This window comes from Mandrillus leucophaeus, unplaced genomic scaffold (assembly GCF_000951045.1).
Source record: "Mandrillus leucophaeus isolate KB7577 unplaced genomic scaffold, Mleu.le_1.0 Scaffold325, whole genome shotgun sequence".
Taxonomy (NCBI): domain Eukaryota; kingdom Metazoa; phylum Chordata; class Mammalia; order Primates; family Cercopithecidae; genus Mandrillus; species Mandrillus leucophaeus.
The window spans coordinates 776,787-803,451 of record NW_012103421.1 but is presented as its reverse complement, the minus strand read 5'-3'; the positions used below and the strand labels follow the sequence as shown (position 1 = coordinate 803,451).

Here is a 26,665-nt window from a genome sequence, read left to right as displayed (position 1 = left end):
CTCACCTCAGCCTCCTGAGTAGCTGGGACTACAGGTGTGTGCCACCACACCCAGCTAATTTTTGTGTTTTTAGTAGAGGTGGGGTTTCACCATGTTGGCCAAGCTGGTCTCCAACTCCTGGGCTCAAGTGATCCATCCACCTCGGCTTCCCAAAGTGCTGGGATTATAGGTGTGAGACACCGTGCCCGGCCTCTCGCCACCATTTTTTAAATTTTAAATAAACTTTGATTTTAGAATAGTTTTGGAATTACCGAATTCTTACACAGGTGGCACTGAGAGTCCCCAGGTGCCCTTCCCCCAGCAGCCCTATTATCAGCATCTCACATTAGTATGCACTTGTCACAAGGAAACAACAATGCCACATGACTATTAACTGAGTCCATGCTTGATGCAGATTTCCTCCATTTCCCTACTGTCTTTTTTCTGTCCCAGCACCCCACCCAGGGTCCCATGCGACATTCCCTCGTCCGTCTCCCTGGGCTCCTCTGGGCGGTGACCATTTTCCAGGCTCTCCTTGTTGGTGGTGACCTGGATGGTTCAGAGGACGACTGGTCAGGTGTTTGCAGGGTGCCCCTTATTGGGATCAGTCTGCTGCTCTCCTCACGATTAGACTGAACTGTGAGTGTGAGGAGGAAGAGCACAGAGGGACAGAGGGAAATGCCCTTCTCATCGCCCCGTTCCGAGGGCCCATCCTATTGGCGTGGCTCGTTGTGGGCGATGCTGTCCCTGTCTCCTGGCTCTGAGGCCATGGCTGTCAATCTCCTCAACTGTGATTTGCTCTTTTTCCCCTTTGCAGACTGTCCTTGGACCCGCCAGTGTTTGGCTCTGGGGCCCTAGAGAGACCCTGGGATGTGGATCACACTGGTGACCCCTGTGAGCCCCAGTGGGGACAGATCCAGGAAGGGACCTCCTGGGAATGAGGTCTGGCCTCTGCCTGGATCAAAGCCATGGCCCCCATTCCCCGGGGATAGGGAAGCTGTGCAGGCAGCCTGGGTAATGGGCCACCGCCCCAGGCAGGCGTGGGAATCCACACATGGCCCTTCTCAAAGACGGGTGCTGTCCCTGGGGCCCCAGCGGGGTCCTGGAGCCTCTCTCATTGGGCACATCCGAGCCCAGCCTGGCCCATGGTGGAAATGCAAATCTAATTAGTCTGGCATTGAGCCCGTCTTAAAAGTATTAACAGAGCCTTAAACTGTGCTGTTGGACGGGGATGAAGAAACGCCTTAGAAAGAAATTACCGGATGGTGACAAAGCCCCAATTTATTAGTCTTCTCCAATGGGGACTGTGCAAAGGACATTAATTACTTTAATGGGACTTATTTTGCTTCGTTGCCCAAAGTAATTGGTTTATTAACCTCTCCTTCCCTTTAGGGAGGGAGAGAAAGACAGGGGCCTGGGGGTGGCCCCAGGAGGGGCTTGTCCAGCCTTCTCCTCTGCCCAGCGGTGCAGCCTTGCGCCCTGGGGTAGCCAGTGCGCAGTCCCTGCTGTCCTGGGCTGGAGCTGCCCCAGTGCCCACTGATCTATTCTTGTTCACTAGGCATCCACCATGTGCCAGACACTGGAATATGGCCATGAGAAAGGCAGGACCCTCAAGAAACAAGCTGTTCCTTGAAGGCCATAAGTTCACTGTTGTCACAGGTGCCCAGAGGAAAGGAAGATGGCTTTGGGGTGGACACGTCAGGGCAGGCTTCCTGCAGAAAGGCCACAGGCTAAGATGGCGGGAAGGCAGGAGAATGCCGGGAAAGGGAGGGCTGCATGCCCACAGGGAGTGGGGGTCATGGGGCAGGTTCCAGAGATCAGAAGGAGGTGGTGGGAAGAGGCACGCAGGGTGAGGCTGGCTAGAGGCAGGTGAGGCAGCCCAGCCTCAGGAGCCAGGAGCCGGCTTCCCCGGGCTTTAGCAGATGAGGAGTGATAAGGTCTCTGTTTCAAAACGATCCCTCTGGCGTGAAGCAAGGCGTCTTGAAAACAGACCAGAACCGGCTGCTTCCACCACCAGCAGAATACTTCCAGAAGACCACTCAGGCCTAGGGCTCTGCAAACAATGTCTGATTTTCAGAAAACCATGGCTCACCCACACTCTACCCTAGGAAAGGGCAGGTTCCCAGGGCTGGGCTTGTGGCCAGTGCAGCACTGTCCTCAGTGGCCTGGCACACCCAGAACTGGCCGGGAAAGACCCCTGCACAGACCCCCAGCTCTCCAGTCAGCCCTGTCTCCTCGTGTCCCCAGACCTCAGTGAGGGAGAAACAAGTTCCCCTCAGGAATGCTGGTCAAGCTGGCGTGCCCCCACCCCCAGCCCACCCTGGTTCCACGCAGGGCCTGCTCCCACGTGAATCCTAGAGGCATCCCTGCCCCGCCTGTCCCAGTAAGGGTGGTTGTGTGTATTGGGTAGATGTGGTAAGGTGTGCTGGCACGGAGAGGCCCTATCAGATGCCCCTGGGTACCTCCCCAGGCAGGGCCCTCAGCATCTGATGCCAAACCAGCCTCCACTCTTCCTCCAGGTGAGCCCGAGGCCCCAGCTGGGTGTCCACGTGGAGGTGTGGGGCCCGGATGGGACAAGCCTGGCAACCAGGGCCCAGCATGAAACTGCAGGTGCAGAAGTCCCAGCCAGCCTGCGATGTGGGGGCTCAGAGGCCACCCAGAGCCCACAGCAGGCACTCCCCACAGCAGGCCTGGCTGGGTCACAGAGCTTAGGGTCCAGCTAGCTGCTGCTGCCCCTCCCTTTGGGCCTCAAGACCATCTGTCACGTGACAGGGGCAGGCTAGTCCTTTCTTGAACTCACTGTGAGCTGAGACTGTGCTCTGGCCAGGTGAATGGTGCCCCTGGGGGCCAAGATCCCCACCTCCGGTCTGGCAGCTGGGTGTGCAGGGGCAGCCCCAGACCTCCCGAGTGTCCTCTTCCCCTCTTTGCAGTTGTCACCCTGTCCTTGAATCTAACTGGGGCTGTGCTGCCTTAGACATGAGCTATTCAAAATGGCAGTAGGGACAAGGCCTCTGGAGCAAGGAAAGAGGGGGGTGGCCATGCCCAGCAAGTCCCTGTTGCCACTGATGGCGTAAAAAGTAACTCTGCAACCTGGTGGCCCTACAGTTGACACACATGGGGCCACAGGAGGAAGGAGGCTCAGGCCAGGCCAAATATCAGAGACCTCAGGTCTGTCTCCTTTACCAAATGGAGGGCTGTTCCGCCAGCACCCCAGCAGGGAGGATGGGAGGATGCCATGCTTTCCAGGGTGGTGCCAGAACCCGTCTGCCTGCCAGGGCTCTGCAGGGAGGGGTTTAGGGTTGAGACTGGGAGACCTAGAAATTGAGGGGTGTCGGAGGCCTCATCTGGGGGGCAAGCACAGACGAGAATGGAAGCAGCTCAGTGTCACTGAGTCTGCATTGGGAATGGGGGATCCGAAGGCCAGGGCTCTGCCTGGTGCCAACTGTGTGACCCCGGACACGCTGCTGAGCCTGTCTGGGTCCCAGTTCCCTTATTTGTACAACAGGAATAATAGAGGAGTTAACACATGTTTAAAAGCACAGAGGCTCGGCTGGGCATGGTGGCTCACTCCTGTAATCTCAGCACTTTGGGAGGCCGAGGTGGGTAGATCACCTGAGGTCAGGAGTTTGAGACCAGCCTGGCCAACATGGTGAAACCCCATCTCTACTAAAAATACAAAAATTAACTAGATATGGTGGTAGACACCTGTAATCCCAGCTATTCAGGAGGCTGAGGCAGGTGAATCTCTTGAACCCATGAGCTGAGATCGCACCACTGCACTCCAGCCTGGGCAACAGAGTAAGATTCCGTCTCAAAAAAAAAAAAAAAAAAAAAGCACAGGGGCTCTACACAGTGCCCTGAGAAATGTGTGTAAATGAATGAAAATGGGGTGAGAGGGATGGAGTGGGAACAGCCAAGAGGCCAGGAAGCAGAGCCTGGGCCCAGGGGCATCTTGCTGGTGAAGCTGGGGAGAGACCTGTGCAACCCCACCTGAGTGAGGCACTGAGGGCCCAGAGTCCAGGTCAGCGCCAGGGGCAGCTGGGGCTGGATCTCTGGGGAAGTTGAAGAATGACATGTATTCCAGGGAAGAATGGGGCCAGAGGCTGAAACAGGATGACAGAGCCCTCAGCCCAGGGCAGAGGACATGGGAGATGGGGGTATAGCTGTTGGGCTTGTGGCTGGCCTGGCCTAACCAGCTGGGGAAATCCATGGGAGCCTTTTGCCCTGCTTGGTGAACTGCTGGGCCTTCCTAAGGAGCCCTGGGGAGCCTTCCCAGCACAATGTCCAGGCTCCTGCCGGCCCAAGCTCCAAGTTCTCTGGCTCCCAGTGTCTGTGTGGAATCCACTGGTTTCACCGTACTTCTTTTCCTCTCCTGCCTGGTAACCCTCTTTGCAGAGACCCTGGCTGGACTAGTTGCTTTGCAATTCACAAGGCTTTGGAAGGCAATGCTCACAAATCACTTTTCTAGACGAAGACCAGTAAGAAGCCCGTGTCATTCTTGTGAGACATTAGGGTTTTCTCTCCCTTGTTTTAATCAACCAGTTCCCAATAAGTCATTTCAGTCAGGCCATTACCAATGGCTCATAATCTCCTGGGCTGCTGGGCGAAATGGGATCCCCTGGCTCTTTCACTGAAAACACTTTTCTTGTTTTCTTTCTCCGGCATGCTGGAAGACAGCCAACTCGCCAGTTCCATTAACTTAATGAGGGCTGACAGCCTGCGACAAACGTCCTCATAATCTCCCCAGGATTTAAACGGGGTCCTCCCCAGCCGCCTGCCTACACCCCAACCTCGAGGCTCTTTACCTCTGTCTGTGCACCCACCCAGCCCCTCCCGGGAAAAAGCCAGGACAAAGATGCATTTCTTCGCTAGCTCCTTCCTGGCGGCTCTGTGCAGGCAGCCTTAGACCTTCAGGCCCTCTGCCCAATTAGGGTCACCCACAGCCCCCGCACCCCACAGCAATTTCGTGGGAGCTGCTCATCCCCAAAGCTTAGAGCTGCAAGGTAGTGACTGGTTTTTCTGGGCTGTGTGAACGGAGGGTCACCCTGGTCACCATGAAAACTTTATCCTCATCCACACCTTTCTTTCTGGAACCCTCTGAGGCCTAGCATGGGAATCAGTTTAGGGTCCTCTCACACCCTCATCCAAACCCTCATCTCCCACCCCCCAGTTGCAGAGAAAGCCCTATGCTCTCAGCAGGAAACGGACGCCAGCGCTTAGGAGCAGGTGGGGTCCTGGATGGGGGCTCTACAGGCAAGGGGAGGCAAGACTGAGCAGCTGCCCAAAGTGAGCGTCCGTCCCGTGTTCCACCCCCAGGAAACCCTTTCTCCTGATGCGGCGACTTGCGTCTCAGTGCAGAGGGCAGTGGAGGGACAGCGCAGCTCCGAACTGAGCATCCAAGTTCACTCTGGCGGGCACCTTCCTGGCAAACAGGCCACTGGTGTGTTCTCCCTCTTTCAAATGGGGCGGCAACCCTCATCTGACAGGCGGCTGTTCTGAGAGCAGTGGCTGTCCCAGGGAAGCCCTCAGTGAGCGTTACCATGGTTTTTAAATAAAAGCAGCTGCTGATGTGCTGTGCCCCTGCAAGGGCAGGCAGATGGGGACCCCAGGGACAGGTCCCCATAGCCAAGGTGTTCAGCCACCCTGTCCCCTGCACAGAGGGCCTCTCCCACCGGCTCAGGGTGAAAGCAAAATGGAACTTGCAGAATGTGAGGTCCAGCCAGCTTTGCCCTATTCCCTCCACAGCCTGGCTGACCTTACTCTGGGCCCCTCGTGGATGCCCACACACAGCAAGATGTTTCCTCAAAGATGCTCTTCTGCAAAGCTGCACTTTCTCGGTCACCACTGCCACTTTGGCACCTCTCTGGGGTACCTTGTATTGCCCTGTCCTCCCCACGCCCTGAGGGGCCGTCCTAGGCAGCACTCACCCTGGTCATCCCTGTTTCTACCACAAGACTGTTTATAGCCAGAGCTTGGGAGTTGTGTTGTGTAGTGTTGACTTGAGTTGCATCATGTGTTTGAGCTGAACCGTGCTGAGTGTTACCGAGTTGGGGTGACTGGGTTGATTTTAGCTTCACAGGTGATCTGAACCCAGTTGAGTGGCTTCCATGGAGCTGATCTTCACTAAGCTAAACTGAGTTGCATTGAGCAGCTTGTTCAGCTGGTCTGTGCCAGGTGGTATCTCGGGGGGTCAGACAGGATACCTCATGTCTTAATCTGTTCAGGCTGCTATAACCAAATACCTTAGACCTGGTGATTCACACTTAAGAATTCCTTGTTCTGGAGGCTGGGAAGCACAGGGTCAGGGCACCAGCAGATCTGGTGTTTGGTGAGGGGTCTGTCTGGTTCTTGGATGTCACCAACTGTGTCCTCATATGGCAGAAGAGGCAAAAAAGGTGCAAACAAGCTCCCTCAGGCCTCTTTTCCAAGGGCATGAATCCTCTTCCTGAAGGCTCTGCCCTCGCGGCTCAATCAGCTCTCAAATGCCCCATCTCCTAACGCCATCAGGGGCTGCGGGTTAGGTTTCGACATAGGGACTTTGGGAAGACACACACATTCAAACTACAGCACCTTGCTCCTGGGGAAACAGAGGAAACTGGTTCCTTTCTTTCGGTTCTGGGTTATGTCAAAATGAGCTGCTTTGCTGAATCTGTTTCAGCCACCTCTCCCTACGATCCTTGCAGAATTTCACTGCCAACCAGGAAGGTCTGCTCTGGCTGGTCTGGACTTGAGGACCAGCACAGGGTTGTTCTCCTTTGTAGGTTGCTGATATGAAAACAATCTCGCAAAGGCATAAGAGCCACACATGCTTAGTGTCACGTGTGACGCATCAGCCCAGGGGGAAGAGAGAACGTGCATTTACGCAGAGCTCTCTCAGCCACAAGCTCTGTTTCTGTTGCATTTGGACCAGGTTGCAGGGAGCCAGGCAGGCCACCCTGCCAGTGTGGATGTCATTATATGAGCAGTAGGAAACCATATAGTATCTGAGGCAGGGGAGTCACGAGATCTTCAGTCTGTCCCTCGGAAAGCCCCTCCCGCCGCCACTCAGGGGGATGGGTTGGAAGGGGTGAGGCTGGAGCCAGAATAGGGAGCTCAGAGGCCTCCGTGTCTGCCCAGGGAGGGACAGAGGCCGGCCTCAGCTGGTCTCCTGAGGGTTCCTGCCTGGGTCTCTGAGCCCCCTGAGAAAGGGCTTCCTCTCAGAAAAGGCATGTGCCCTGGGCAGAGCCAGGAAAGCTGGGGATGTCTCAAAGCCTCCCTACCTGCTCTGTGTCCCCTCCCTCTGAAGCCTGCCTCTCTCCCCAGCAAAGTACCTGCCACCTGGGGAATGATCTGGGACAGTCAGCTGCACCTTTTGAAGTATACACCTCAGTGGCTTTTGGTATATTCAGAGTCATGCAACATCACTACTCTCTAACTTTAGAGCATTTTCATCACCCTCAAAATGTACCTTGCATCCCAGGTACAAAGCCATACCAGGCCCCCTGGGGATGGCTTGTGACTGCTGCAAATCCTGCCCCTGGGCCTTACTCTAGTTCTTCTTTCATCCACTGGTGTATTCCTTTTGCTGGGCACACACACATTTGAGAAACTTCCCCAGCTTCCCTCTCTCTGAGGCTCACTCCATTACAACACAAGGAACTGAGACATCTATGGCTGGCTTTTTTTTTTTTTTTTTTCAAATTGTATATCTGATAAGGGATGTGTATCCAGAATATACAAAGAGGTCTTATAACTCAATAATGCATTGACCCAATTAAAAAACGGGCAAAGGACTTGAACAGACATTTCTCCAAAGAACAGACAAAAATGGCAAATGAGCACATGAACCCATGCCCATGAACACACGCTCAGCCTCAGCAGTCATTAAGGAGATGCAGATCAAAACCACAGTGAGGTTTACACTCACTAGGCTAAAACAAAAAAGACAATAACAAGTGTTAGCAAGGATGTGGACTGCCAGAGCCAGGCTGGCCATGCCATGTATCTGGAGGAGAGCCCTGGAGGGGTGTGCCCATTCCATGTCTGTGTGTTTACATGCAGTGGGCACAGGCAGTGGTGCCAGAAAGAGCCTCTGCTGGGCTTTCTCACCACCCTAGCCTCTCATCTGCAGCCCAGGCATCCTCCAGTGGGTTTTTCAGGGAATTTAACATCATGAGTCTAAAATTTCTATGACTGAATAAATAACTGAATAAAAATAACCAAGACCTTGCCAAGAAGATCAAGGAAGGGCCGTGCCTTCCAGATACCAGGATGTGGAAGAGGCTATAATAACTAAGATGTTGCAGTGTAGGCACAAGGGTAGACAATTAGCCCAGTGGACAAGATAGAGAGCCCTGAAGAGATCCATACAAGTGTGGGACATTGGCATGTGACCAAGCAAGTGTTGCAGGTTGCTGGAACCAATCATCATCCAGAAGGAAAAAGAGTTGGGCCCCCACTTCATGCAATCTATAAAAACTAACTCCAGGTGGATCTAGGAATTAAATGTCAAAAGCAAACCTTAAAACTCTTACTGGATAATATAAGTTTATTAGTATCTTTTATAACTTGGCATAGGGAAATATTTATTTTATAAGACACAAAAGCATTGACTATGAAAGAAAAATATTGCTCACTTTGATTCTACAAAGTAAGAATCCCTCATCATCCAAAGATACCTTAAAGAAAGTGACAAGTTGCAGACTGGGGATTGCATTAGTTTCCTGGGACTGCTTTAACAGGTGACCACCAACACACATCAGAATAACACACATTTATTATCTTCCACTTCTATCGGTCAGAGGTCCAACCCCAGTTCTGATGGGGCTGGAAGGCGTCATTAGGGCTGGAGGTTCTAGGGGAGGATCTGTGCCCTTGCCTTTTTCAACTTCTAGGGGTTGTCTGCATTCCTTGGCCTTTAGCCCCTTCCTCTATCTTCAGAGCCATCATGTTGCTCCTCTCTGACATTTTTTTCGTAATCACAGCTCTTTCTGACCACAGCCAGGAAAGGGTCTCCATCGTTGTTGTTGTTGTTATTGTTGTTGTTGCTGTTGTTGTTATAGGGTTTTGCTCTGTGACCCAGGTTGGAGTGCAGTGGCGCAATCATAGTTCACTGCAACCTTGAACTCCCTGGCTCAAACGATTCTTCCACCTCAACTTCCTGAGTAGCTGGGACTACACACACATGCCACTGCGCCTGGCTAATTTTGTTTAATTTTTTGTAGAGGTAGAGTCTCTCTCTGTTGCCTAAACTGGTGTTGGACTCCTGGCCTTAAGTGAGCCTCCCGCCTCACCCTTGGCCTCCGAAAGCACTGGGATTATAGGCATGCGCCACTGTGCCTGGCCAGGGTCTCTGCTTTTAAAGACTTGTGGTTAATTGTACCCACCTAGAAAATTTGATATAATTTCCCCATCGCAGTGTTCATGACCTTAATTACATATACAAAGTCCCTTTTGCCATAGAAGATAACATATTCATAGGTTCTAGGACATCTTTGGGGGAGCCCTTATTCTGCCTGCCAAAGAAATGGATAGTCACAATACAATGAATTGACAAAGAATTGGTGTACGTATAACTAATACATAGCATGTGTAATGTATTTATATATGTGTGTGTGTAACCAATACAATCAATAATAGAAACTAAAATAACGAATCAATAAAAATACAAATTATCAGACAGAAAAATGGGCCAAAGACAAAGACTTCCTCTGCCTTTCATGGTTGAGGAACACATGGGGCCAGTGAGTATGTGAAGGCACCATTTACAGAAAGCATTTACATCACTCCATTGGCATAAACCACAAAATCTGGCCATTGGGAGTGGTGACAGGGACGTAGGGTCCTGGGTCTCTCCTACACTGCTGATGGTAGTGTACAGTGGGACTACCACTTTAAAAGGGTGGTATCACCTCCAAAGTGGTGAATTCACATACCTGTTGACCCAGCAGTCCCATGTCTCGGCATACACCAAAAGGGAACTCTGGTGTGTGGACGAGTGAGAGCGAACAGGAGTGTGTGTTGCAACGCTATTCACAAGCTCCACGTGCAACCAGCCACTTGCCCCCCAGCAGGAGGGAGAGTGAGTAAACATGGAATGCCCATACAAAACAGAATTGTACACCAATTAAAACAAACAAGCCAGAGTGATAGACAACCATGTAGGAAGGCTTGGCAATATAATACCAAGGAAAAGCCCACTGCATTCTTATCAAGTTTAAATTACTAAAATTTAAAAAAAATGACTTTTGGGACACATATAGATACAATAACATTATATGAAAAAGAAAGCAAAGGAGAGAGGAACACAGGATTCAGGTTGATGGTTATCCAGAATGGGGAGACAAGGATACAGTTGGGGTGGGGCTATCAGGGTCCAGCATTTATTTTGTGTTTTGTTTGTTTGTTTGTTTTTGTAGAGACAAGGTTTTGCCAGGTTGCCCAGGCTGTCTCAAACTCCTGAGCTCAAAGCAATCTGCCCACCTTGGCCTTCCAAAGTGCTGGAATTACAGGTGTGAGCCACCACACCTGGCCGTCTAGCATTTATTTTGAATAGTGAGTTCTTGGGAGCTTTCTACATTGTTTTTAAAAACTAATTATGTGACATTGTATAACAATATTATATACCACAACCGGGAGAGATTTATTCTAGGTAATGCAAGGCTAGTTCAACATTCAAAACTTAATTAATGTGATCTGTTATAGAACTTTCCCAACTTGATAAAGAGCATCTTAAAAAAAAAAAACCCCACAGCTAACATCACAACATCACACTTAATGGCAAAAAACAGAATACTGTCCCCCTAAAATCAAAAAGAAGGCAAGGTTGTCTATTCTCACCACTTCTATTCAACATAGTACTGGAAGTTCAAGCTACAAGAAAAAGAAATGGGACATGTAGATTAAAAAGGAGGATCTAAAACTGTTCCTATTTGCGGTGATAGAATTGTCTATGTAGAAAATCCCAAGGAATCTACAATAAAAACGTCTGGAACTTAGGAGTTCAGCACACAAAAATCACTTGCATTTCTATATCCTAACAATGAACCTGTGAAAACCAAAATTAGAAACATAATACCATTTACAATTGTGCTAAAGAAATTAAAATACTTAGGTATAAATTTAACAAAACATGTAAAGACATATATACTAAAAATTACAATATGCCGATGAAAGAAATCAAGACCTAAATAAATGGAGAGACATTCCATGTTCATGAATTGGAAAAGTCAAAATAGTAAACATTTCAATTCCCCTCAGAATTACCTATAAATATAGCATAATTCCTAACAAGAATCCTAGCAAGGTTTCTTATGGACATGGACAAACGTGTTCTAAAATCTACATGGAAAGGCACATGCTGTAGATTAAAACAATTTTGAAAAAGAATTAATTGGGAGAAATCATTCTGCCAATTGTAAGGCCTACTATAGAGTAAGGAATCAACATGGTTTGATGTTGGTGGAGGAATACACACGTAGCTCAATAGAACAGAACAAGGAATCCAGAAATAGACACACACAAATATGCCTGACTGATTTTAAGACAAAGATGCAAAATTCAGTGGAGGAAGACTCCTCCTTTAACACGCAGTACAGGAGCAGTTGGTCATTCATAGGCCAAATAAATAGATGAAAACCCTGACCTAAGTCTCACACTGTATATAAAAATTAACTCAGTACTCACCTTGGGCTTAAATATGAATTGTACAACTCTGAAACCTTTAGAAAAACATGGAGGAGAAAGTCTTTAGGATTTAGGACAGGCAAAGGGTTCTCACACTGGATGCTAAAAGCATGATCTGTTTAAGGAAAATTGAGGAAATGGACCCCATTAAAATTTAAAACATTTGTTTTGTAAAAGCCCCAGTGAAGGGGATAAAAATGCTAACTATAGACTTGGAGAAAATATGTGCAAGCCACATATCTGACAACTGGCATCTAGAATATAAATAACTCAAAACTCAACAGTAGCCAGGTGCGGTGGCTCACGCCTGTAATCCCAGCACTTTGGGAGGCTGAGGCAGGCGGATCACGAGGTCAGGAGATTGAGATCATCCTGGCTAACACGGCGAAACCCCGTCTCTACTAAAAATACAAAAAAATTATCCGGGCATGGTGGTGGGCGCCTGTAGTCCCAGCTACTTGGGAGGCTGAGGCAGGAGAATGGCGTGAACCCGGGAGGCGGAGCTTGCAGTGAGCCAAGATCGCACCACCGCACTCCGGCCTGGGCGACAGAGCGAGACTCCGTCTCAAAAAAAAAAAAAACCTCAACAGTAAAATACTCAGCCAGTCCAACTAGAAAATGGGCAAAAGACATGAAGAGATATTCCACCAAAGAAAACAGATAGGGAAGAAGCACACCAAAAGATGATCAACTTCGTTAGCCAAGAGGGAAATGAAGATTAAAACCACAGTGAGCGGTCACTACACACCTATCAGAATGGCTAAAATGGAAAGTAATGATGACACCAAATGTTGGCAAGGATGTGGAGAAACGGGATCGCCCATCTGTTGCTTCTGGGAATGTAAAATGGTGCAGCCACTCAAGGAAAATAACGTGGTCGCTTCTTATGAAAGTCAGCATGCAACTACCACACATCCTGGCAACTGAACTCCTCCTGGGCATTTATCCCAAAGAAATGAAGACTCATATTCATACACAAACCTGAAAATGAAAGTTTATAGAAGCTTTGTTCCTAATTAGCTGAAAGCTGAGAACCATCTAAGTATCATTCAACAGGGGAACAGGCAAACGGTGGTGCATCCGTACCTTGAAACACTACCCAGCAGTAGAAAGGAACCCACTATTGGTACAACCTGAGCGGTTCTTACGGGAATTGTGCTGAAGAGAAAAAGGCTCCCCCAAAAGGTCGCTTGCTGTGTGATTCCGTGTAGATAACATTCTCAAAGTCCAGGCTGTAGCGATGGAGATCAGGGTGGCTCCTGGGGTTAGGAACGGTGAGGGTGAGGAACGGTGAGGGTGGGAGTGACTGCACAGGAGCAGCAGAGGGGATCTTTCTGGTGGGGAGGACTTCCATTCCTCATTGCTGTGGTGATCACATGAATCTGCATGTGTGAACACGAGGCAGAACCACGCACACTGTACCAATGTCGACCTCCCGGCGTTGATCTGGTGCTCCGGCCATGCAAGGTGTGACCGTCGGGAACTCAGGTAGAGGGCATACAGGACCTCTTGTTACTTTTTTTTTGCAACTTCCTAGGAATCTATAATTGTTGCAAAATAAAAAGAAGCAAAACAACACACTGGGAGGTGCAGGAAACTGCACACATAATGTACTTGTGTCTGCTGACATAAGTGCTCAAGGAAAAGTCTGGAAGGCCTGCAAGGCCCCCATGTCTGCAAGGTGGCTGCTAGGGGCATGTGACATAGAGTGATTTCACTTTCCCTCTTCATGTCTCCTGGGTCCTCCAGCACCCTGGGTTTCCTCTGCCAAGACCCCCACCCATCTGCCTCTCTTCATCTCACAAGCCTGCGTGGGTGCAGAGAGCAGGGGTCACCAGGGGAATGTTCCTTCCCCAAGGCACTGCGGCAACTTAGAGGACCCCCCAAGCTCGGGCCCTTGAAGACAGCCCTGTGTCTCCTAGGACACACAGGTGTGGGAACTCACCACACAGGAGGGAGTTGCAAAGAGCAGCACCCCAGCATGTGGGAAGGAAGGGAGAGAGCTCTTATTTCCTTATTTTCTTTCCGTCTCTACTCCCAGGCAAAGCTGATAAATTCTTCCTTATTCCAGAGTTACAGGATGCTCTAGACGGGGCCAAGAACTTGTTCAGGCAGGGTGGGTAAAAGGGGCTTGCATCTGACTTAACTCTCTGGCTGGGAGAGAGGGGGACAGAGGTCCTGGGAGGGGCTAAAGGCTCAGGGACACAGGTGAGGCCAGCCCCTCCCCCACGTTGGACATCCCCCAGGCCCAGCCCCACCCTGAACTGTACCGGATCCAAGTCCCAGGACCCCCTGGAGTCACCTCCAGCTCTCCCACATGCCAGCCCCTACCCTAGGCCTCAGGATCTGCCTGGATGGAGGCCAGGTCCCTGAGCTGCTGGGAATCTGTTCTACAGGTGGGAAGGTCGGCCTGCCTTGGGCAGCTCAGTCCGGGAAACTTCCTGTCTCTGCTTTCCCACAGTGTCCCTCGATGGCCCCCAGTGACGTGTGTTGAATGTGGTGCCGGCCCCTTGGGCAGCCCAGCAGCCCCCACCCCAGCCAGCCCAGCCTGGGCAGTACTGGGGGCTGCCGGCTTTGAATTTGACCTATCCAGAAACAACGGGTCCTTCAGTGGGCTCAGCCCCCGAGACCACTCAGCCTGGGCTGTGTGCCCAGCGGCACTTCATGTACGTGGACGGGGCAGGCAGGCAGGCAGGCGTGGAGGAGCTAATGGGTAATTTAGGCAGCACATTAACAAATGAACCAGCGGATGGGGGGTGGGGAGCTCCTGTCATTAATCCACAAATTATTAACAATAACTTGTTCATTAATGAATGAACAGGTGAGATACAGGTCAGTGGGTGCATGAACAAGTGAGGAGATGAATGAAGTGGGTCTTTTCTCAGCAGCTGACCCATGGCCAAGACCCCGCTGGGCAGCACGTCCCTTCCTCCTCTCCCAGGCCAGGTGGTGCGGGCAGGGAGAGGGTCCATCCTCCCTTCAGTAAGTGAGGAAGCCACAGGCCTGGAGGGTGGCCCAGCCCAGGCAGGAGGGCGCCAGCCCCGGGCCCTTGGTCCCTTCCTGCAACCAGGGTCCAGGGGTCACTTCCTTCAGGGCCCAGTGAGCCCAAAGCCTCCGTCCTGCCCCTTGTCTCTTACCAGCTCGCTCCTGCGTCAGAGCTACTGAGATGGGAACGGTTTCCTTGTCCCCCTCGCAGGACGTGTAACAGGGGTGTGGCTCACTTCCTCAGTGCCCTGCTACTCAAAACTGCAGGGGAGCATACAGTCGGGCAGGTTGTGGGGCTCCAACCCCACGGCAGCATCTAGGGGCGAATGTTTACAGCTGAAGCCCCATGGGCGTGTGTTACAGGGTGCTCTTTGGTTTAGCCGTCCATAGACAGCTTGCGTTAGTCAGCTCAGTTAGACCCCCTGCCTTCCCGCAAGGACAGAGGTCTTTCTGTATCCCGGGGTTCCTGTCTTGGTGTACTGGAAGAATCAGATCACATGTGAGCTTGGAGAATGAGTGCAAGGTTTTATTGAGTAGAAGTAGCTCTCAGCAGATGGGGAAGCCAGAAGGGAGATGGAGTGGGAGGGTGGTTTTCCCCTGGCGTCAGGCACTCAGCAGCCTGGGCTCTCCTGCATCCACCCCAGCCCAACCCTGCATTGTTCCTCCGGTCAATGGCCTGCCGGTCTGTCGGTGCCTGTCGGTGCCCTCCTACGTTGGTGTGTTCCTCTCAACCTACCCTCAATGTCCGGCCACTTGTGTCTTCTTCTGCCGATGCGTTCCTCTTGATGTCCAGCCACTTGTGTGTCTGCCCACTAGGGATTCAGGATTTTTATAGACACAGAATCGGGGCATGGCAGGCCAGGGTGTTCTTGGGAAATGCAACATTTGGGCAGAAAAGCAGAAATGTCTGTTCTTACCTGGGTCCGTGCATGCAGGCCCAACGGCGGAACCCTAGCCAGGGACCCGCCCTTCTCCTCCCAGCACTTCCCTGCCCCTCTTCCATATCACTACCAGGAAAGGCCACTTGACCCCATCCCAGGCCTCACCCAGTACAGAGAGAGAGAGACCACCCCCTGCAAAGGAGCCAGCCAGGCCCTTCTCTCTGAGACCACAGGGTCGACTGTGTTCAGCAGGAAAGCCAGGTAGCCAGCGCTATCACCAGAGCAGTGGCTGACCCACACCGTGGCCTGGGCAGAGCTAGGGGCCTGGCCTGGCACCGTCAGCCCTAGGCCTGCTTGCAGTCCTGGCCGGATTGTTTGCCTGTGAAGGCCCGACTGTGTTCTAGGAAGTTGGCAGGAGGGGAGGCCCGCAGCAGCTTCTAGCGGCCTGTGAAGCCGCCACTGGGCATGGCCCTCTGTGAAGAACAGGATCTGAGAAGCCCCGAGTGTTCTCACTGGATATGGGGCCGCATCCAGACCTTGGCGGTCATGGCCACAGGCTCCCAAGGCCCCAAGTCACAGCCAGTGGGGGACTCTTCACAGTCAGACACCTATGGCTCCCCGTTCCCTGTCTGCTCCCAGGCTGTTTGGGGTGATGGAAAGAGGCCAGGACGTGAGGCCTGGGTAACAGTTCCTCTCGCGTGTCAGGCCTGGGAAGGGGGCCTTCGTGAGACCATCTCAGAGATCCTGGGGCCTCCAATTTGTCAAATAGTTTTCTGTGACAGTTCATACTGTTTGTGTTCCATTAAAGACAGCTTTGCCCATCCCAGGTGGTGAAAATATTCTCCCACGTTCTTCGACAGGCCCGATTGCCTCACAGTTAGACCTGTGACTCTACCTGGGTTAACTTTGTGACTGGTGTGTGGTAAGGATCATGGTTTATATATTTTCACATGTGTATCCAAATTGTTCCAACACCATTTATTGAGAAGAATATCCTTCTGCCAGCTCAACGGCAAAGGCATCTTTTCTGTGAACCAGTGGTCACAGGAGTGTTTGTGTGTCTGATGTCCTATTCCAGGGGTCCCCAGGCCACAGGCCAGTACCCATCCATAGACTGTTAGGAACAGGGCCATGCAGCAGGAGGTGAGCAGTTGGCAAGCGAGCATGATCACCTGAGCTCCGCCTCCTGTCAGATCAGTGGTGGCATTAGATTCTCACAGTAGCACGAACCCTATTGTGAACTGCACATGTGAGGATCTAGGCTGTGTGCTCCTGATGATAATCTAATAACTGCTGATCTGAACTGGAACAGTTTCATCCTGAAACCATCTCTCCCCACCCCATCCCTGTCCATGGAAAAATTGTCTTTCATGAAACTGGTCCCTGGTGCCAAAAAGGTTGGGGAACCACTACCCTATTCTGTCAGACCCCCACTGTTCATCTGTCTGCCCAATGCTCTTAATCAAGCCCTGTGGCCTTATGAAACCCTGGGAGTGTCAGACCTCTGATTTGTTGTTCTTCAAGATCATCTTGGCTATTCTTGGCCCTTCACATTGTTAGGAATATGTTAGAATCACCTCGTCGATTTCCAAGAAATAAATAAATAAATAACAGAAAGCACTGTGATATTGATTGGAATCATATTTAATCCACACCTCAATTTGCAGAAAATTAACATCTTATAAATATTGAGTCTTCTTATACATGAACACACACACTGTATCCCCAAGTCAAGTTAGGTCTTCTTTATCTCTGTCTCTAATGCTCAGTGCTTTTCGGTGTAGTAGTCTCACACATGTTTAAACAGATTTATTTTAGAGCTGGGTACGATGGCTCACACCTGTAATACCAACTACTTGGGAGGCTGAGGCGAGAGGATCATTTGAGCCCAGGAGTTTGAAACCAGCCTGGGCAAAATAACAAGACACCATCTTAGAAAAGAAAAAAAAAAGAAAGAAAGATTATGAAAGGAAAACAGTAAAGAAGAAACCATTTTTTTTTAAGATTTGTTCTTAAGCTTATGGTCAAGTTTATGGTTATTGATGCTGTTGTAATTGATATCTTTTTATTTTCTAATTGTTACTAGCATATAGAAATAAACATATTTCAGAGACAGGGTCTCTGCATTCCAGGCCCATAACTTACAGCAGCCTTGAACTCCTGGGCTCAAGCAGTCTGCCCATCTCAGCCCCCTGAGTAGCTAGAACCACAGGTACACACCACCAAGTCTGGCTAAATTTTTTAAATTTATTTTTTCTACAGATGGGGTCTCACTATGTTGCCCAGGCTGATCTCAAACTCCTGGGCTTAGGTGATCCTCCCACCCCACCCTCCCAAAGCACTGGGATTATAGATGTGAGCCACTCTGCCAGGCCTAGAAATATAATTATTATATATCATCCTTAAAACCAGTGTTCTTGCTAAATTCGTGTATTGATTCCAGCAGCTTCTCTGCGGATTCTTAGAGATTTTTTTTACGTGTATGGTTATGTCATTTGCAAATAACGAGTGTTTTATTTTTTCCTGTCCAATTCTTTTACCTTTTATCTCCCTTTTCCTACCTTTTTAACATACCAGCTGGGACTTTCTGGACAATGTGAACTAGAAACGATAACATCCTTGCCCTGCTTCCTGTCTCAGGAGGAAAGTGTATCATGTTTCACTATTAAGTATGATGTCTGCTTAGGGTTTGGGTTGTTTTTGTTTTAGTTTTTGGTTTTTTTTTTTTTTTTTTAGGTAATGGAGTTTCTATTCCTAGTTTGCTAAGAGTTGTGTTTTTAATTATGAACAGGTCTTGGGTTTTATCAAATGCTTTTCTACAATCTGCTGTGTTGATTCTGTTTTTTCTTACTTATTCTGTTGATGTGAAGAGTTACGTTGCTTGGGCCTTAGAGGGTAAACTGAGCATGCACAAGTGGATTAAACCGCATTTGAGCATGTGTGTGGGCACAGCACTACATGCAGCTCGCTGGTGGTGGTTGGGGTATTTGCACTTATGTTCACGAGAGAGATTAACCTGTGATTTTTTTTTCTTTCTTGAAATATTCTTGTCAGATTTTGATATCAAGGTTATGCTGCTTTATGAAAATACTTGTATAAAATTGACATTATTTCTTCCTTAATTTTGGAAGAATTTACTGGTGATGTCATCTAGATATAGAGTTTTCTTTGCCAGAAGATCATTAAAATTCCAAATTTAACTTATTTAATAATTATTGGGCAATTTGTGTTATTTTTGTTTTTGTGTCTACTTTTACATATTGTGTTTTTAAAGAATTTGCATATTTTATCTAAATCATCAAAAGTATTTTTGTTTGTAACGTCCTCTGAATAAATGTTTCAGCACCTCTAGGCCTATAGTGATGTTCCATCTTTAACTCCTGACGGTCGTCATTTGTGTCCCCTCCCCAACCTGATCAATCTTCCCAAAAGTGTGTCTGTTTTATTAGTCTCTTCTGAGAACCAAATTTTGGCTTTGTTGATTTTCCTTAAATAATGTTCATTTTTTATCTCTTTGACTGTGCTCTTAACTTTATCTCTTTCCTCCTACTATCTTTGGGTGTAATTTGCCATTTTTTTAACTGCTTGCGATGGATTCCAGCCTTTCCTCTGCTCTGAGATGTGCATTTAAAGCCATAAGGTTCACTCTCTGTGCTTATTTCACTGTACTTTCAGTACCTATTTAGCTATGAATTTTAATACATTACATTTTTATTACTATTTAATTTAAACTGTTGTTTGATTCTCATTATATATTTTTCTTTGACCCCTGGGTTATTTAGATTGTTTAATTTCCAAAATATATGGAGATTCCCTAGTTATCTCTTTTTATGGAATTCTAATTTAATTGTACTGTAGTCAGAGAGCATAATAAACATGATTTGCTTTCTTTGAAATTTGTTGGAACTTGCTTCTGAAGTCTTGCATATGGTCTCTTTTGGTACATGTTCTGTGTGCACTAGGGAAGCTTATGTAGTCTCCAGTTGTAGGGGCAGTGTTCTGTACATGTCAAGTTGCTAATTAGGCTGTTCAAATTTGTCTCTGATTTGACAAAGTTTTGACTGCTTTTCTATTGGTTACTGACGCAGTGTGTTCAAATCTCCCACCATTTTCTCTTTTACATTTTAGTTCTGCCAGTTAGCTTTATATATTTTAGGGTTACGGTTTTAGGTGCACACAAATTTAGAATTGATCTCATCCTGCTGAATTGACACTTTTATAATTATGACATATTCTTCTTTAGTAATACTTAAAGTCTACTATTGGTTTTCCTTTACCAGTTTTCATTTGGCCACACCATGACCTATCTTTTTCTGTCCTTTCCCAACATGTTTTTGTATCTTTATATTTTAAAGTGGATTTATATAGTCGCTTTTAATCATGACAATCTTGATCTTTTAATTGGACTATTAATCCACTTATAGTGCATGCAATCTACCATCTTATGTTTCTTTTTCATTTGTTTCATCTCTTCCTTTAAGTCTATTTTCGTTTCATGCTCCAAGTTGGCTATTTTCTTTGGGTTCACAGCTATTCTTTTCTACTCTGTCATCCCTGCTATCCAAACTCACCTATTGCATTCTTCATTTCCAGTATGGTCCTTACTTTTCTGGAACTTCCTTTTTATATATCTATAAATTGTATTTCTCTGGTAAAGTTTTCTATCTTTTCATCTGTTTTCTTGAACCTATTTATCATGGTTATTTTAAAGTCTTCATCTAAATATCCTGAGGCAAAGCACAATCATCTGTTAGCTCACAAATCTATGGGTCAGCAATCTGGGCATCCCAGTTGGGTAGTCTCACTTGGACTTGACAACATGGCAGCACTTGCATAGTGATGTGGTGGTGACTGAGTGGTCTCCGTTGTCCTCACGTGTCTGGAGTCACTGGGCAGTCAGCCAGGGTCTCTCAGCTCTCCTTCACGTGGCTCTTCCAGCAGGCTAGCTCAGACTTGTCCATGAGCCAACAGAATTCTAAGAGGGTAAGAGTAGATACCACAAGGTCCTTGAGGTTGAGCTTCAGAAGACATGATCATTTCCACCATGGTGGAGATAGACTCTAGCCTGCAATGGGAGGAACTACAATGGATTGTGGCCATCTTTAATTCATCACAGTCTGCCCTCTGGCCATAACTTTTCACATTCTCCCCAATGCAAAATTCCCTCACCCCCCTCCCCATGATACCTAAAATTCTCACCCAATTACAAATGGCATCATGCTCGAAGTCTGACATCTTGTGATCTGCCCCTTCTTCCAGCCTCTGTCCAATTCCCTGTCCCAAAATTAATGCCATATGTTTTAGGATACTGATATGACATTACCTATTTCTTAGTCCTTATTTCTGTATCAGTTACCTGTTGTTGTGCATAGCAAACTAGACCTAAATTTAGTGGCTTAAAATATTTTCTTTGGGCTAGGCACGGTGACTCATGCCTGTAATCCCAGCATTTGGGGAGGCCAAGGTGGACAGATCATGAGGTCAAGAGATCAAGACCATCCTGGCCAACATGGTGAAACCCTGTCTCTACTAAAAATACAAAAATTAGCTGGGCATGGTGGTGCGCACCTGCTACTCAGGAGGCTGAGGCAGGAAAATCGCTTGAACCTGGGAGGCAGAGGCTGCAGTGAGCCAAGGTTGCGCCACTGTACTCCAGCCTGGCAATAGAGCGAGACTCCGTCGGTGTGTGTGTGTGTGTGTGTATGTGTGTATGTATTTTTTGTTTTTCTTTGCTCAGCTAGGAGGTTGGACTTGCCTCAGCTAGGAGGTTGTTCTGTTGGTGCTGGCTGTTAGCTGGGGCATCTCTGTTCTCCATGTGGCCTCTCTAACCAGCAAGCTTGTTTGTAGGGCCACATTCCAAAAGCACATGAATTATATACTGTGTAAGTTCCCCAGCACTCTTTCATCAATGAAGTCACAAAGTCACCTCAAATTCAAATAATAGGAAAACACTCCATCTCTTAATGGAAGGAGCTACAAGTATTTAAGGCTGTTGAAAGTACCACACCAGGCCGGGCGCGGTGGCTCAAGCCTGTAATCCCAGCACTTTGGGAGGCCGAGGCGGGTGGATCACGAGGTCAGGAGATCGAGACTATCCTGGCTAACATGGTGAAACCCCGTCTCTACTAAAAATACAAAAAAAAAAAAACTAGCCGGGCATGGTGGTGGGCGCCTGTAGTCCCAGCTACTTGGGAGGCTGAGGCGGGAAAATGGCGTGAACCCGGGAGGCGGAGCTTGCAGTGAGCCGAGATCACGCCACTGCACTCCAGCCTGGGGGACACAGCGAGACTCCATCTCAAAAAAAAAAAAAAAAAAAAAAGTACCACACCTTTAGATCTGTATGGTCTGTCTTTTCCCTTGCCTTTTAGTCTTTTGTGTATAAAATTGTAGAAGCTCAAGGATATTATCTCCCTACAGATAATTTTATTTTCTTCTACCACGCACAAAGCACCTTACTCCAGTAAGGGATTGGGAGAAGTGGGGTCAATGTGATGCTAAGTTGGCATTACTTAGTTTCTAGGGCTGCCTTCTAGATAGCTTCTAAAACCCAAAGCTTCTCTCCACAGTGCCATGAGTCTACTGAGTACTCTGCTTAGCTTTTACCCCTTCACCAACTGCTTTTTTCTCAGTTTCTGTGAATCTCACCCACCCGTGTGGCTTAGGAATTCACAAGTGTTTCCAGAGGAAGTTGTGTGAAAGGTGGCTCCCTGCACCCTGGTCCTCTGTTGACCAGAATCTTGTTCCTTCATGTCCTGGGTGTCCTGTGGCCCTGGACTCCACATTTTTATCACCATCCCACTGAGCCCCTGCTCTGTTGGGTGTCAATGCTCCCCTCCACAAATGGACAGGTGCCCTGCGGAGGAAACGCTTGGGTGCAGGCTCAGCTCATTTCATTTCCATTCTATGTGGGATCCTCACCCTCCACATCTTTTTTGGTCTCCAAAGCCTCGCACAGCTGTTCCTTGCTGTTGGCATCACTTAGTCTCACAGTCCCTGGTGTTTACATCAGGAGGGTCAGGCAGACGTGAGCTTCACTACCAGGAGGGAATTTCCTGCAGCCTCCATGGCACTGTGTTTTCTTCCGGTCTTTTTTCTATGCACACACACATCATCCCTTCTGTTTCCTTTTGTGATGCTGTTTCTAAAAGGATCTTTATTTCCAGAAGAAACTTTAGGAGGCAAAACAATGCAGCCCCCTTAACAAAGCGGCTCTGGTGGCAACTTTCCCTTGTAAATTTGTCCTGTAGCTCCTGCTTTCCCAAGCACTTGCTGTTTGTGCAGTTGAACTACAGGACACAGCAGTTGAAAGGGGCTATGGACATCGCCAGCATGTACCCTCTTACCTCATTTTACTGACAAGGAGCCTGAAGGCCCAAACATAGAAAGAAATTACCATGGCTGCCATGTGTTAGCAGCACAGCCATTGCCAACCCAGGGCCCTGACTCCTACTTGATCCCCTTCTGAATGACACTCAAGGCAAGGGTCCCCTTCCCACTCACAGGTGAGGTGAAACATTTCACCTTGAAAAGCCTCTTGCCCCCAGCCTCCCCTCAAGCCCACACTAGGACATGGCCTAAGTATCTCCATCCCGTGGAGTTGAACAGTCTCCTTATTTCTGGAAGGATCCAGTCTGTGTGCTCCTCCAGTCTGTGCGCTCCTCCAGTCTGTGCGCTCCTCCAGTCTGTGCGCTCCTCCAGTCTGTGCGCTCCTCCAGTCTGCTCCTCAGGCAGTGTGCTCCTCCAGTCTGTGTGCTCCTCCAGTCTGTGCGCTCCTCCAGTCTGTGTGCTCCTCAGGCAGTGCAGAGGCAGTGAGGGGATGACCAGCACAGGGTGGCCACTCACAATCTCCTCTCGTCTCTCCACTGCAGGCTGCGGGAACACCATCGGGCCACCATTAAAGTCATTCGACGCATGCAGTACTTTGTGGCCAAGAAGAAATTCCAGGTAAGCCCTGTGCTGAGCCTTCCTGCCCTCAGCCTACCCCTCGCAGCTTGCTGCAGCTGCCCACACCTCTCCTGGGTTCTCTCCTGCCCATAGTGGAGGCTGTCAAGGCCTCCACCCCCAAGCCACACAGGCAGGCCTATCTGAGACCTGACAGTGCCTACCCCACCGAACCCCAGACAGCAGGCCTCTCAGAGGGCGTATCCTTGGAGGCCTGGCCTGGAACCAGAGTCACATGCAGTGTCTTCTTCACCAAGTAGAAGGCAGCAGCCGTGTGGCTCACTCAGTCCTCCCGTGGGGTGGGTCGTGCAAGGAAGCATTAGTGAGAGATGTGAGGGTGACATCAGAATGACTCAGAGATGGTGTGGAGCCTGGCCTGAGTCACCAAACTGGGAAGGCAGGTTCCCCAGACCCCCCAGCCCTGTCCTCTACTGGCTCAGTGCTCTCTTTCCCTGCTCCCCCACCCTCTGTGAGTTGGGAGGATGGAGGGAGGCTGAGCCCTGCTCTGTGAGAGGTGCGGTCCCTTTGGCCAGGTGAGGCTGGAGCTCCACGGCTTCCATAAGCTGCCCTAACTTCTCCAGGGCCAGGCCTCCTACAGAAGCCCCTTAGAGCCCCCAGAGTCCATGCCCTGCAGAGAGTGCCATTGATGGCAGGTATGTCTCCCCTCCTCCTGCCTTGGGGACATTCCTCAGATGGAGACGGTGGTGGAGGGAACTGAGTCCTGACTTGGAAATACATGTGTAGGGGTGGGAACCCCGTATCCTCTGTGGTGGGTGATCCAGAAGGCATAGATCATAAAGCAGGGAAGGCTGAGGGGTGACTTGCCCAAGTCCCTTGGAGCAGAAGGCGTGTGACGTGCTTGAATGAGTATGTGTCAGCAGAAGCAGGGTGGGGTGGGGCTCCTGAGCAGGGGGCTCCTGACATCTCAGCCACAGCCTCACCAGGTATAAGGCACAGCCCAGGAAGGCTCAGCAATGTCTGCCGACCACCAGGACCCACAGCCGGTGGCATCCCAGCCCACCAAGGTATATCCTGGAGCCACTGAGCTCCCTGTTAGGGTCTGGTCAGGGCTCATGGGGGCCTTTGTCAAGTGGTCATTGGGTCAGACTGGAAAGATCATCTTGACTTCAGGAGCCTGAGATGAGCCAAAAAAATGCAGGGCCCATTCAGATGGACGGACAGTGGCACTCAAATCTGGTCCCCCTGCAGCTATGCCTTTCACACCAGGCCACACCTTCCATGCCAGGACCCAGGATTGACACAGGCCCTCCCACAGTCTCCTTGGTGGAGCCCCCACCCATCTGGGCGCTGGAGCCACTGCAGCCTCCAGACTTCACATGGTGGTCTGGGTGCAGACCCCAGCCCAGGCAGCCCTGGGCAAGTTCTTCCCCAGCTGTGAGGGGAACGAGAGCCTAAGGGTTTGGCATAAGATCATATGCACGTGCCTCACCCAGGCCTCACCCACGGCAACCCTGGGCCAGCACCCGCCAGGCCCGTCGTCACCCCGAGCCCCAAGAGCAGCCCTCGGCCAGGCCCTTACCGAGAGTAGTGTGCGGGCCCTCGTTCTGGCCACCGGGCCACCATCTCCAGGGGGATTTTGCATGCACAGCCCTCCCACAGTGCTGTTTCTCAGCTGGCCCTCCTGCCTGCATCCCCCCAGGGAAGGGGGTGGTTCATGACTCAACTGAACCAAGTTGTGTCAAAGCTCCTAGCAGGGCCTGGGACCTCTTGCAGTCAAAATAAAAGTCATGGTAAATGCCACTGCTGGCCAGTGCCCGGAGATCTGCCTGGCATGTTCTAGGGGAGATCTGACAGCCCCTGTGGACAGGGTGTCTCCATTCTGGGACCGTCTCCTCTCTCTGGTGCTGGCAGGGAGGGCCTTGCCGGAGTGGGTAGCTCACGCGGGGGCAATGGAAGAGAGGGGCCGGCCTCCTGGCAGCACCAGCGCTCTCTCAGGCAGGGAAGGGGCTGCAGGAACCCCCTTGGGACTCAGGTCTGGGCAGGGCAGTCCCCCGAGGGCAGAGGAGACCATGGGAAGGGCTAGGGTGTGTCAGTTCACTGGAGAACAGCATGGTCGTGACAGCCGAAGCAGCTGACGTCACCCCGGCAGTACAGCAGAGGGTCACAGGGAGCCTCCCAGGGTGGGGCCGGTTTCTGGCCTGAGGGTGCAGAGCAGGTCCCAGCAGGGCAGAACCAGAGCCCACCAAGGCTTGCAGAACTGTGCCACGTGGGCACCCTGGGGGCTGCTTCCAAGCTCTGGGGGAACCCAGCAGAACACGCAGACCCTCATGGCTCCTGGGCAGGCCTAGCTCCAGGGGTGGAGTGGGCAGCTTCCAGCTCAGGTCCAAGAGATCGTCCAGCCGTCCATTTCTCCATCAGCCAGGAAAGACACTGGCATTGAGGTTGATATCAAGGATATCCTATCGTGATAATAAGTACCATGGCTTCCAGTCTTGTGATGAAACCTCAGATGCGTAGCCTCCTGGCCAAGCGTCTGCAATTTCATGTTGTTGGAGCATTCGTTGAATACCTGGGAGTTGCAGCTCTCTATAAGTTTGATGTGGCTGAACCAAGAAAAAAGGCACATGATTTCTAATGATTTCTACAGATATGATGATGCCATAAAAGATTTTGAGGTGATGAGGAAGGCTGGTATCTTTCAGAGTGCAAAGTGATTTTGGAATATAAAGAATTTCTTTGGGTTGAATTACCGAGAAGCTTGTCAGTGACCTGTGGTCCTGAACTGTGAAACATGAATATGTGGGCCAAGAAATCGTTTCTCTTGGTAAATAAACAATTAACAAATACAAAAAGAGAGAGAGGGAGAGGGCCAGAGAGAGAGAGATCATCTGCGCCAGCCCCAGCAGGCCCTGTTGCTGAGCCACAGGCGAAAAAGCTGGTCCCTGGGGAGGAGCACAGTGAGCCCTGCACTCCTTTCCAGGCGAGGGGGAGTGGGTCCCCTTTCCTGTCTTAGGACACAGGCCAGAACCCTGAGAATGGCCCAGAAAGCTTCCTGAAGCAGACTGGGAAACCCCCACCCCACTGTCTGCTTCTCCCCTGCTCCCTGGCCCTGGGAGCCTTGCAGAAACCTGGCAGCAGCAGGATCCTCACAGGGCACAGAGGCTCCTGCACGAAGCCGCAGGGGCTCCCTCGGACCTCACCAGCTGGCCCTTATTGCTGGGGGCAGCATGGAGGGGTGGGGCTAGGGTGAGAGG

The 26,665-nt window shown here is 50.0% G+C and overlaps 1 protein-coding gene across 2 annotated transcripts in view; it reads left to right on the top strand.

Annotated features, from left to right (window-relative positions):
- KCNQ1 (potassium channel, voltage gated KQT-like subfamily Q, member 1) overlaps positions 1-26,665 on the top strand; it is a 405,403-nt gene that overhangs the window by 301,980 nt on the left and 76,758 nt on the right. For both annotated transcript variants that reach the window (XM_011988197.1, XM_011988198.1), the window contains one exon: positions 23,378-23,453. In XM_011988197.1, coding sequence (XP_011843587.1) covers positions 23,378-23,453 — 76 coding nt within the window. The remainder of the gene's footprint in view (positions 1-23,377; positions 23,454-26,665) is intronic.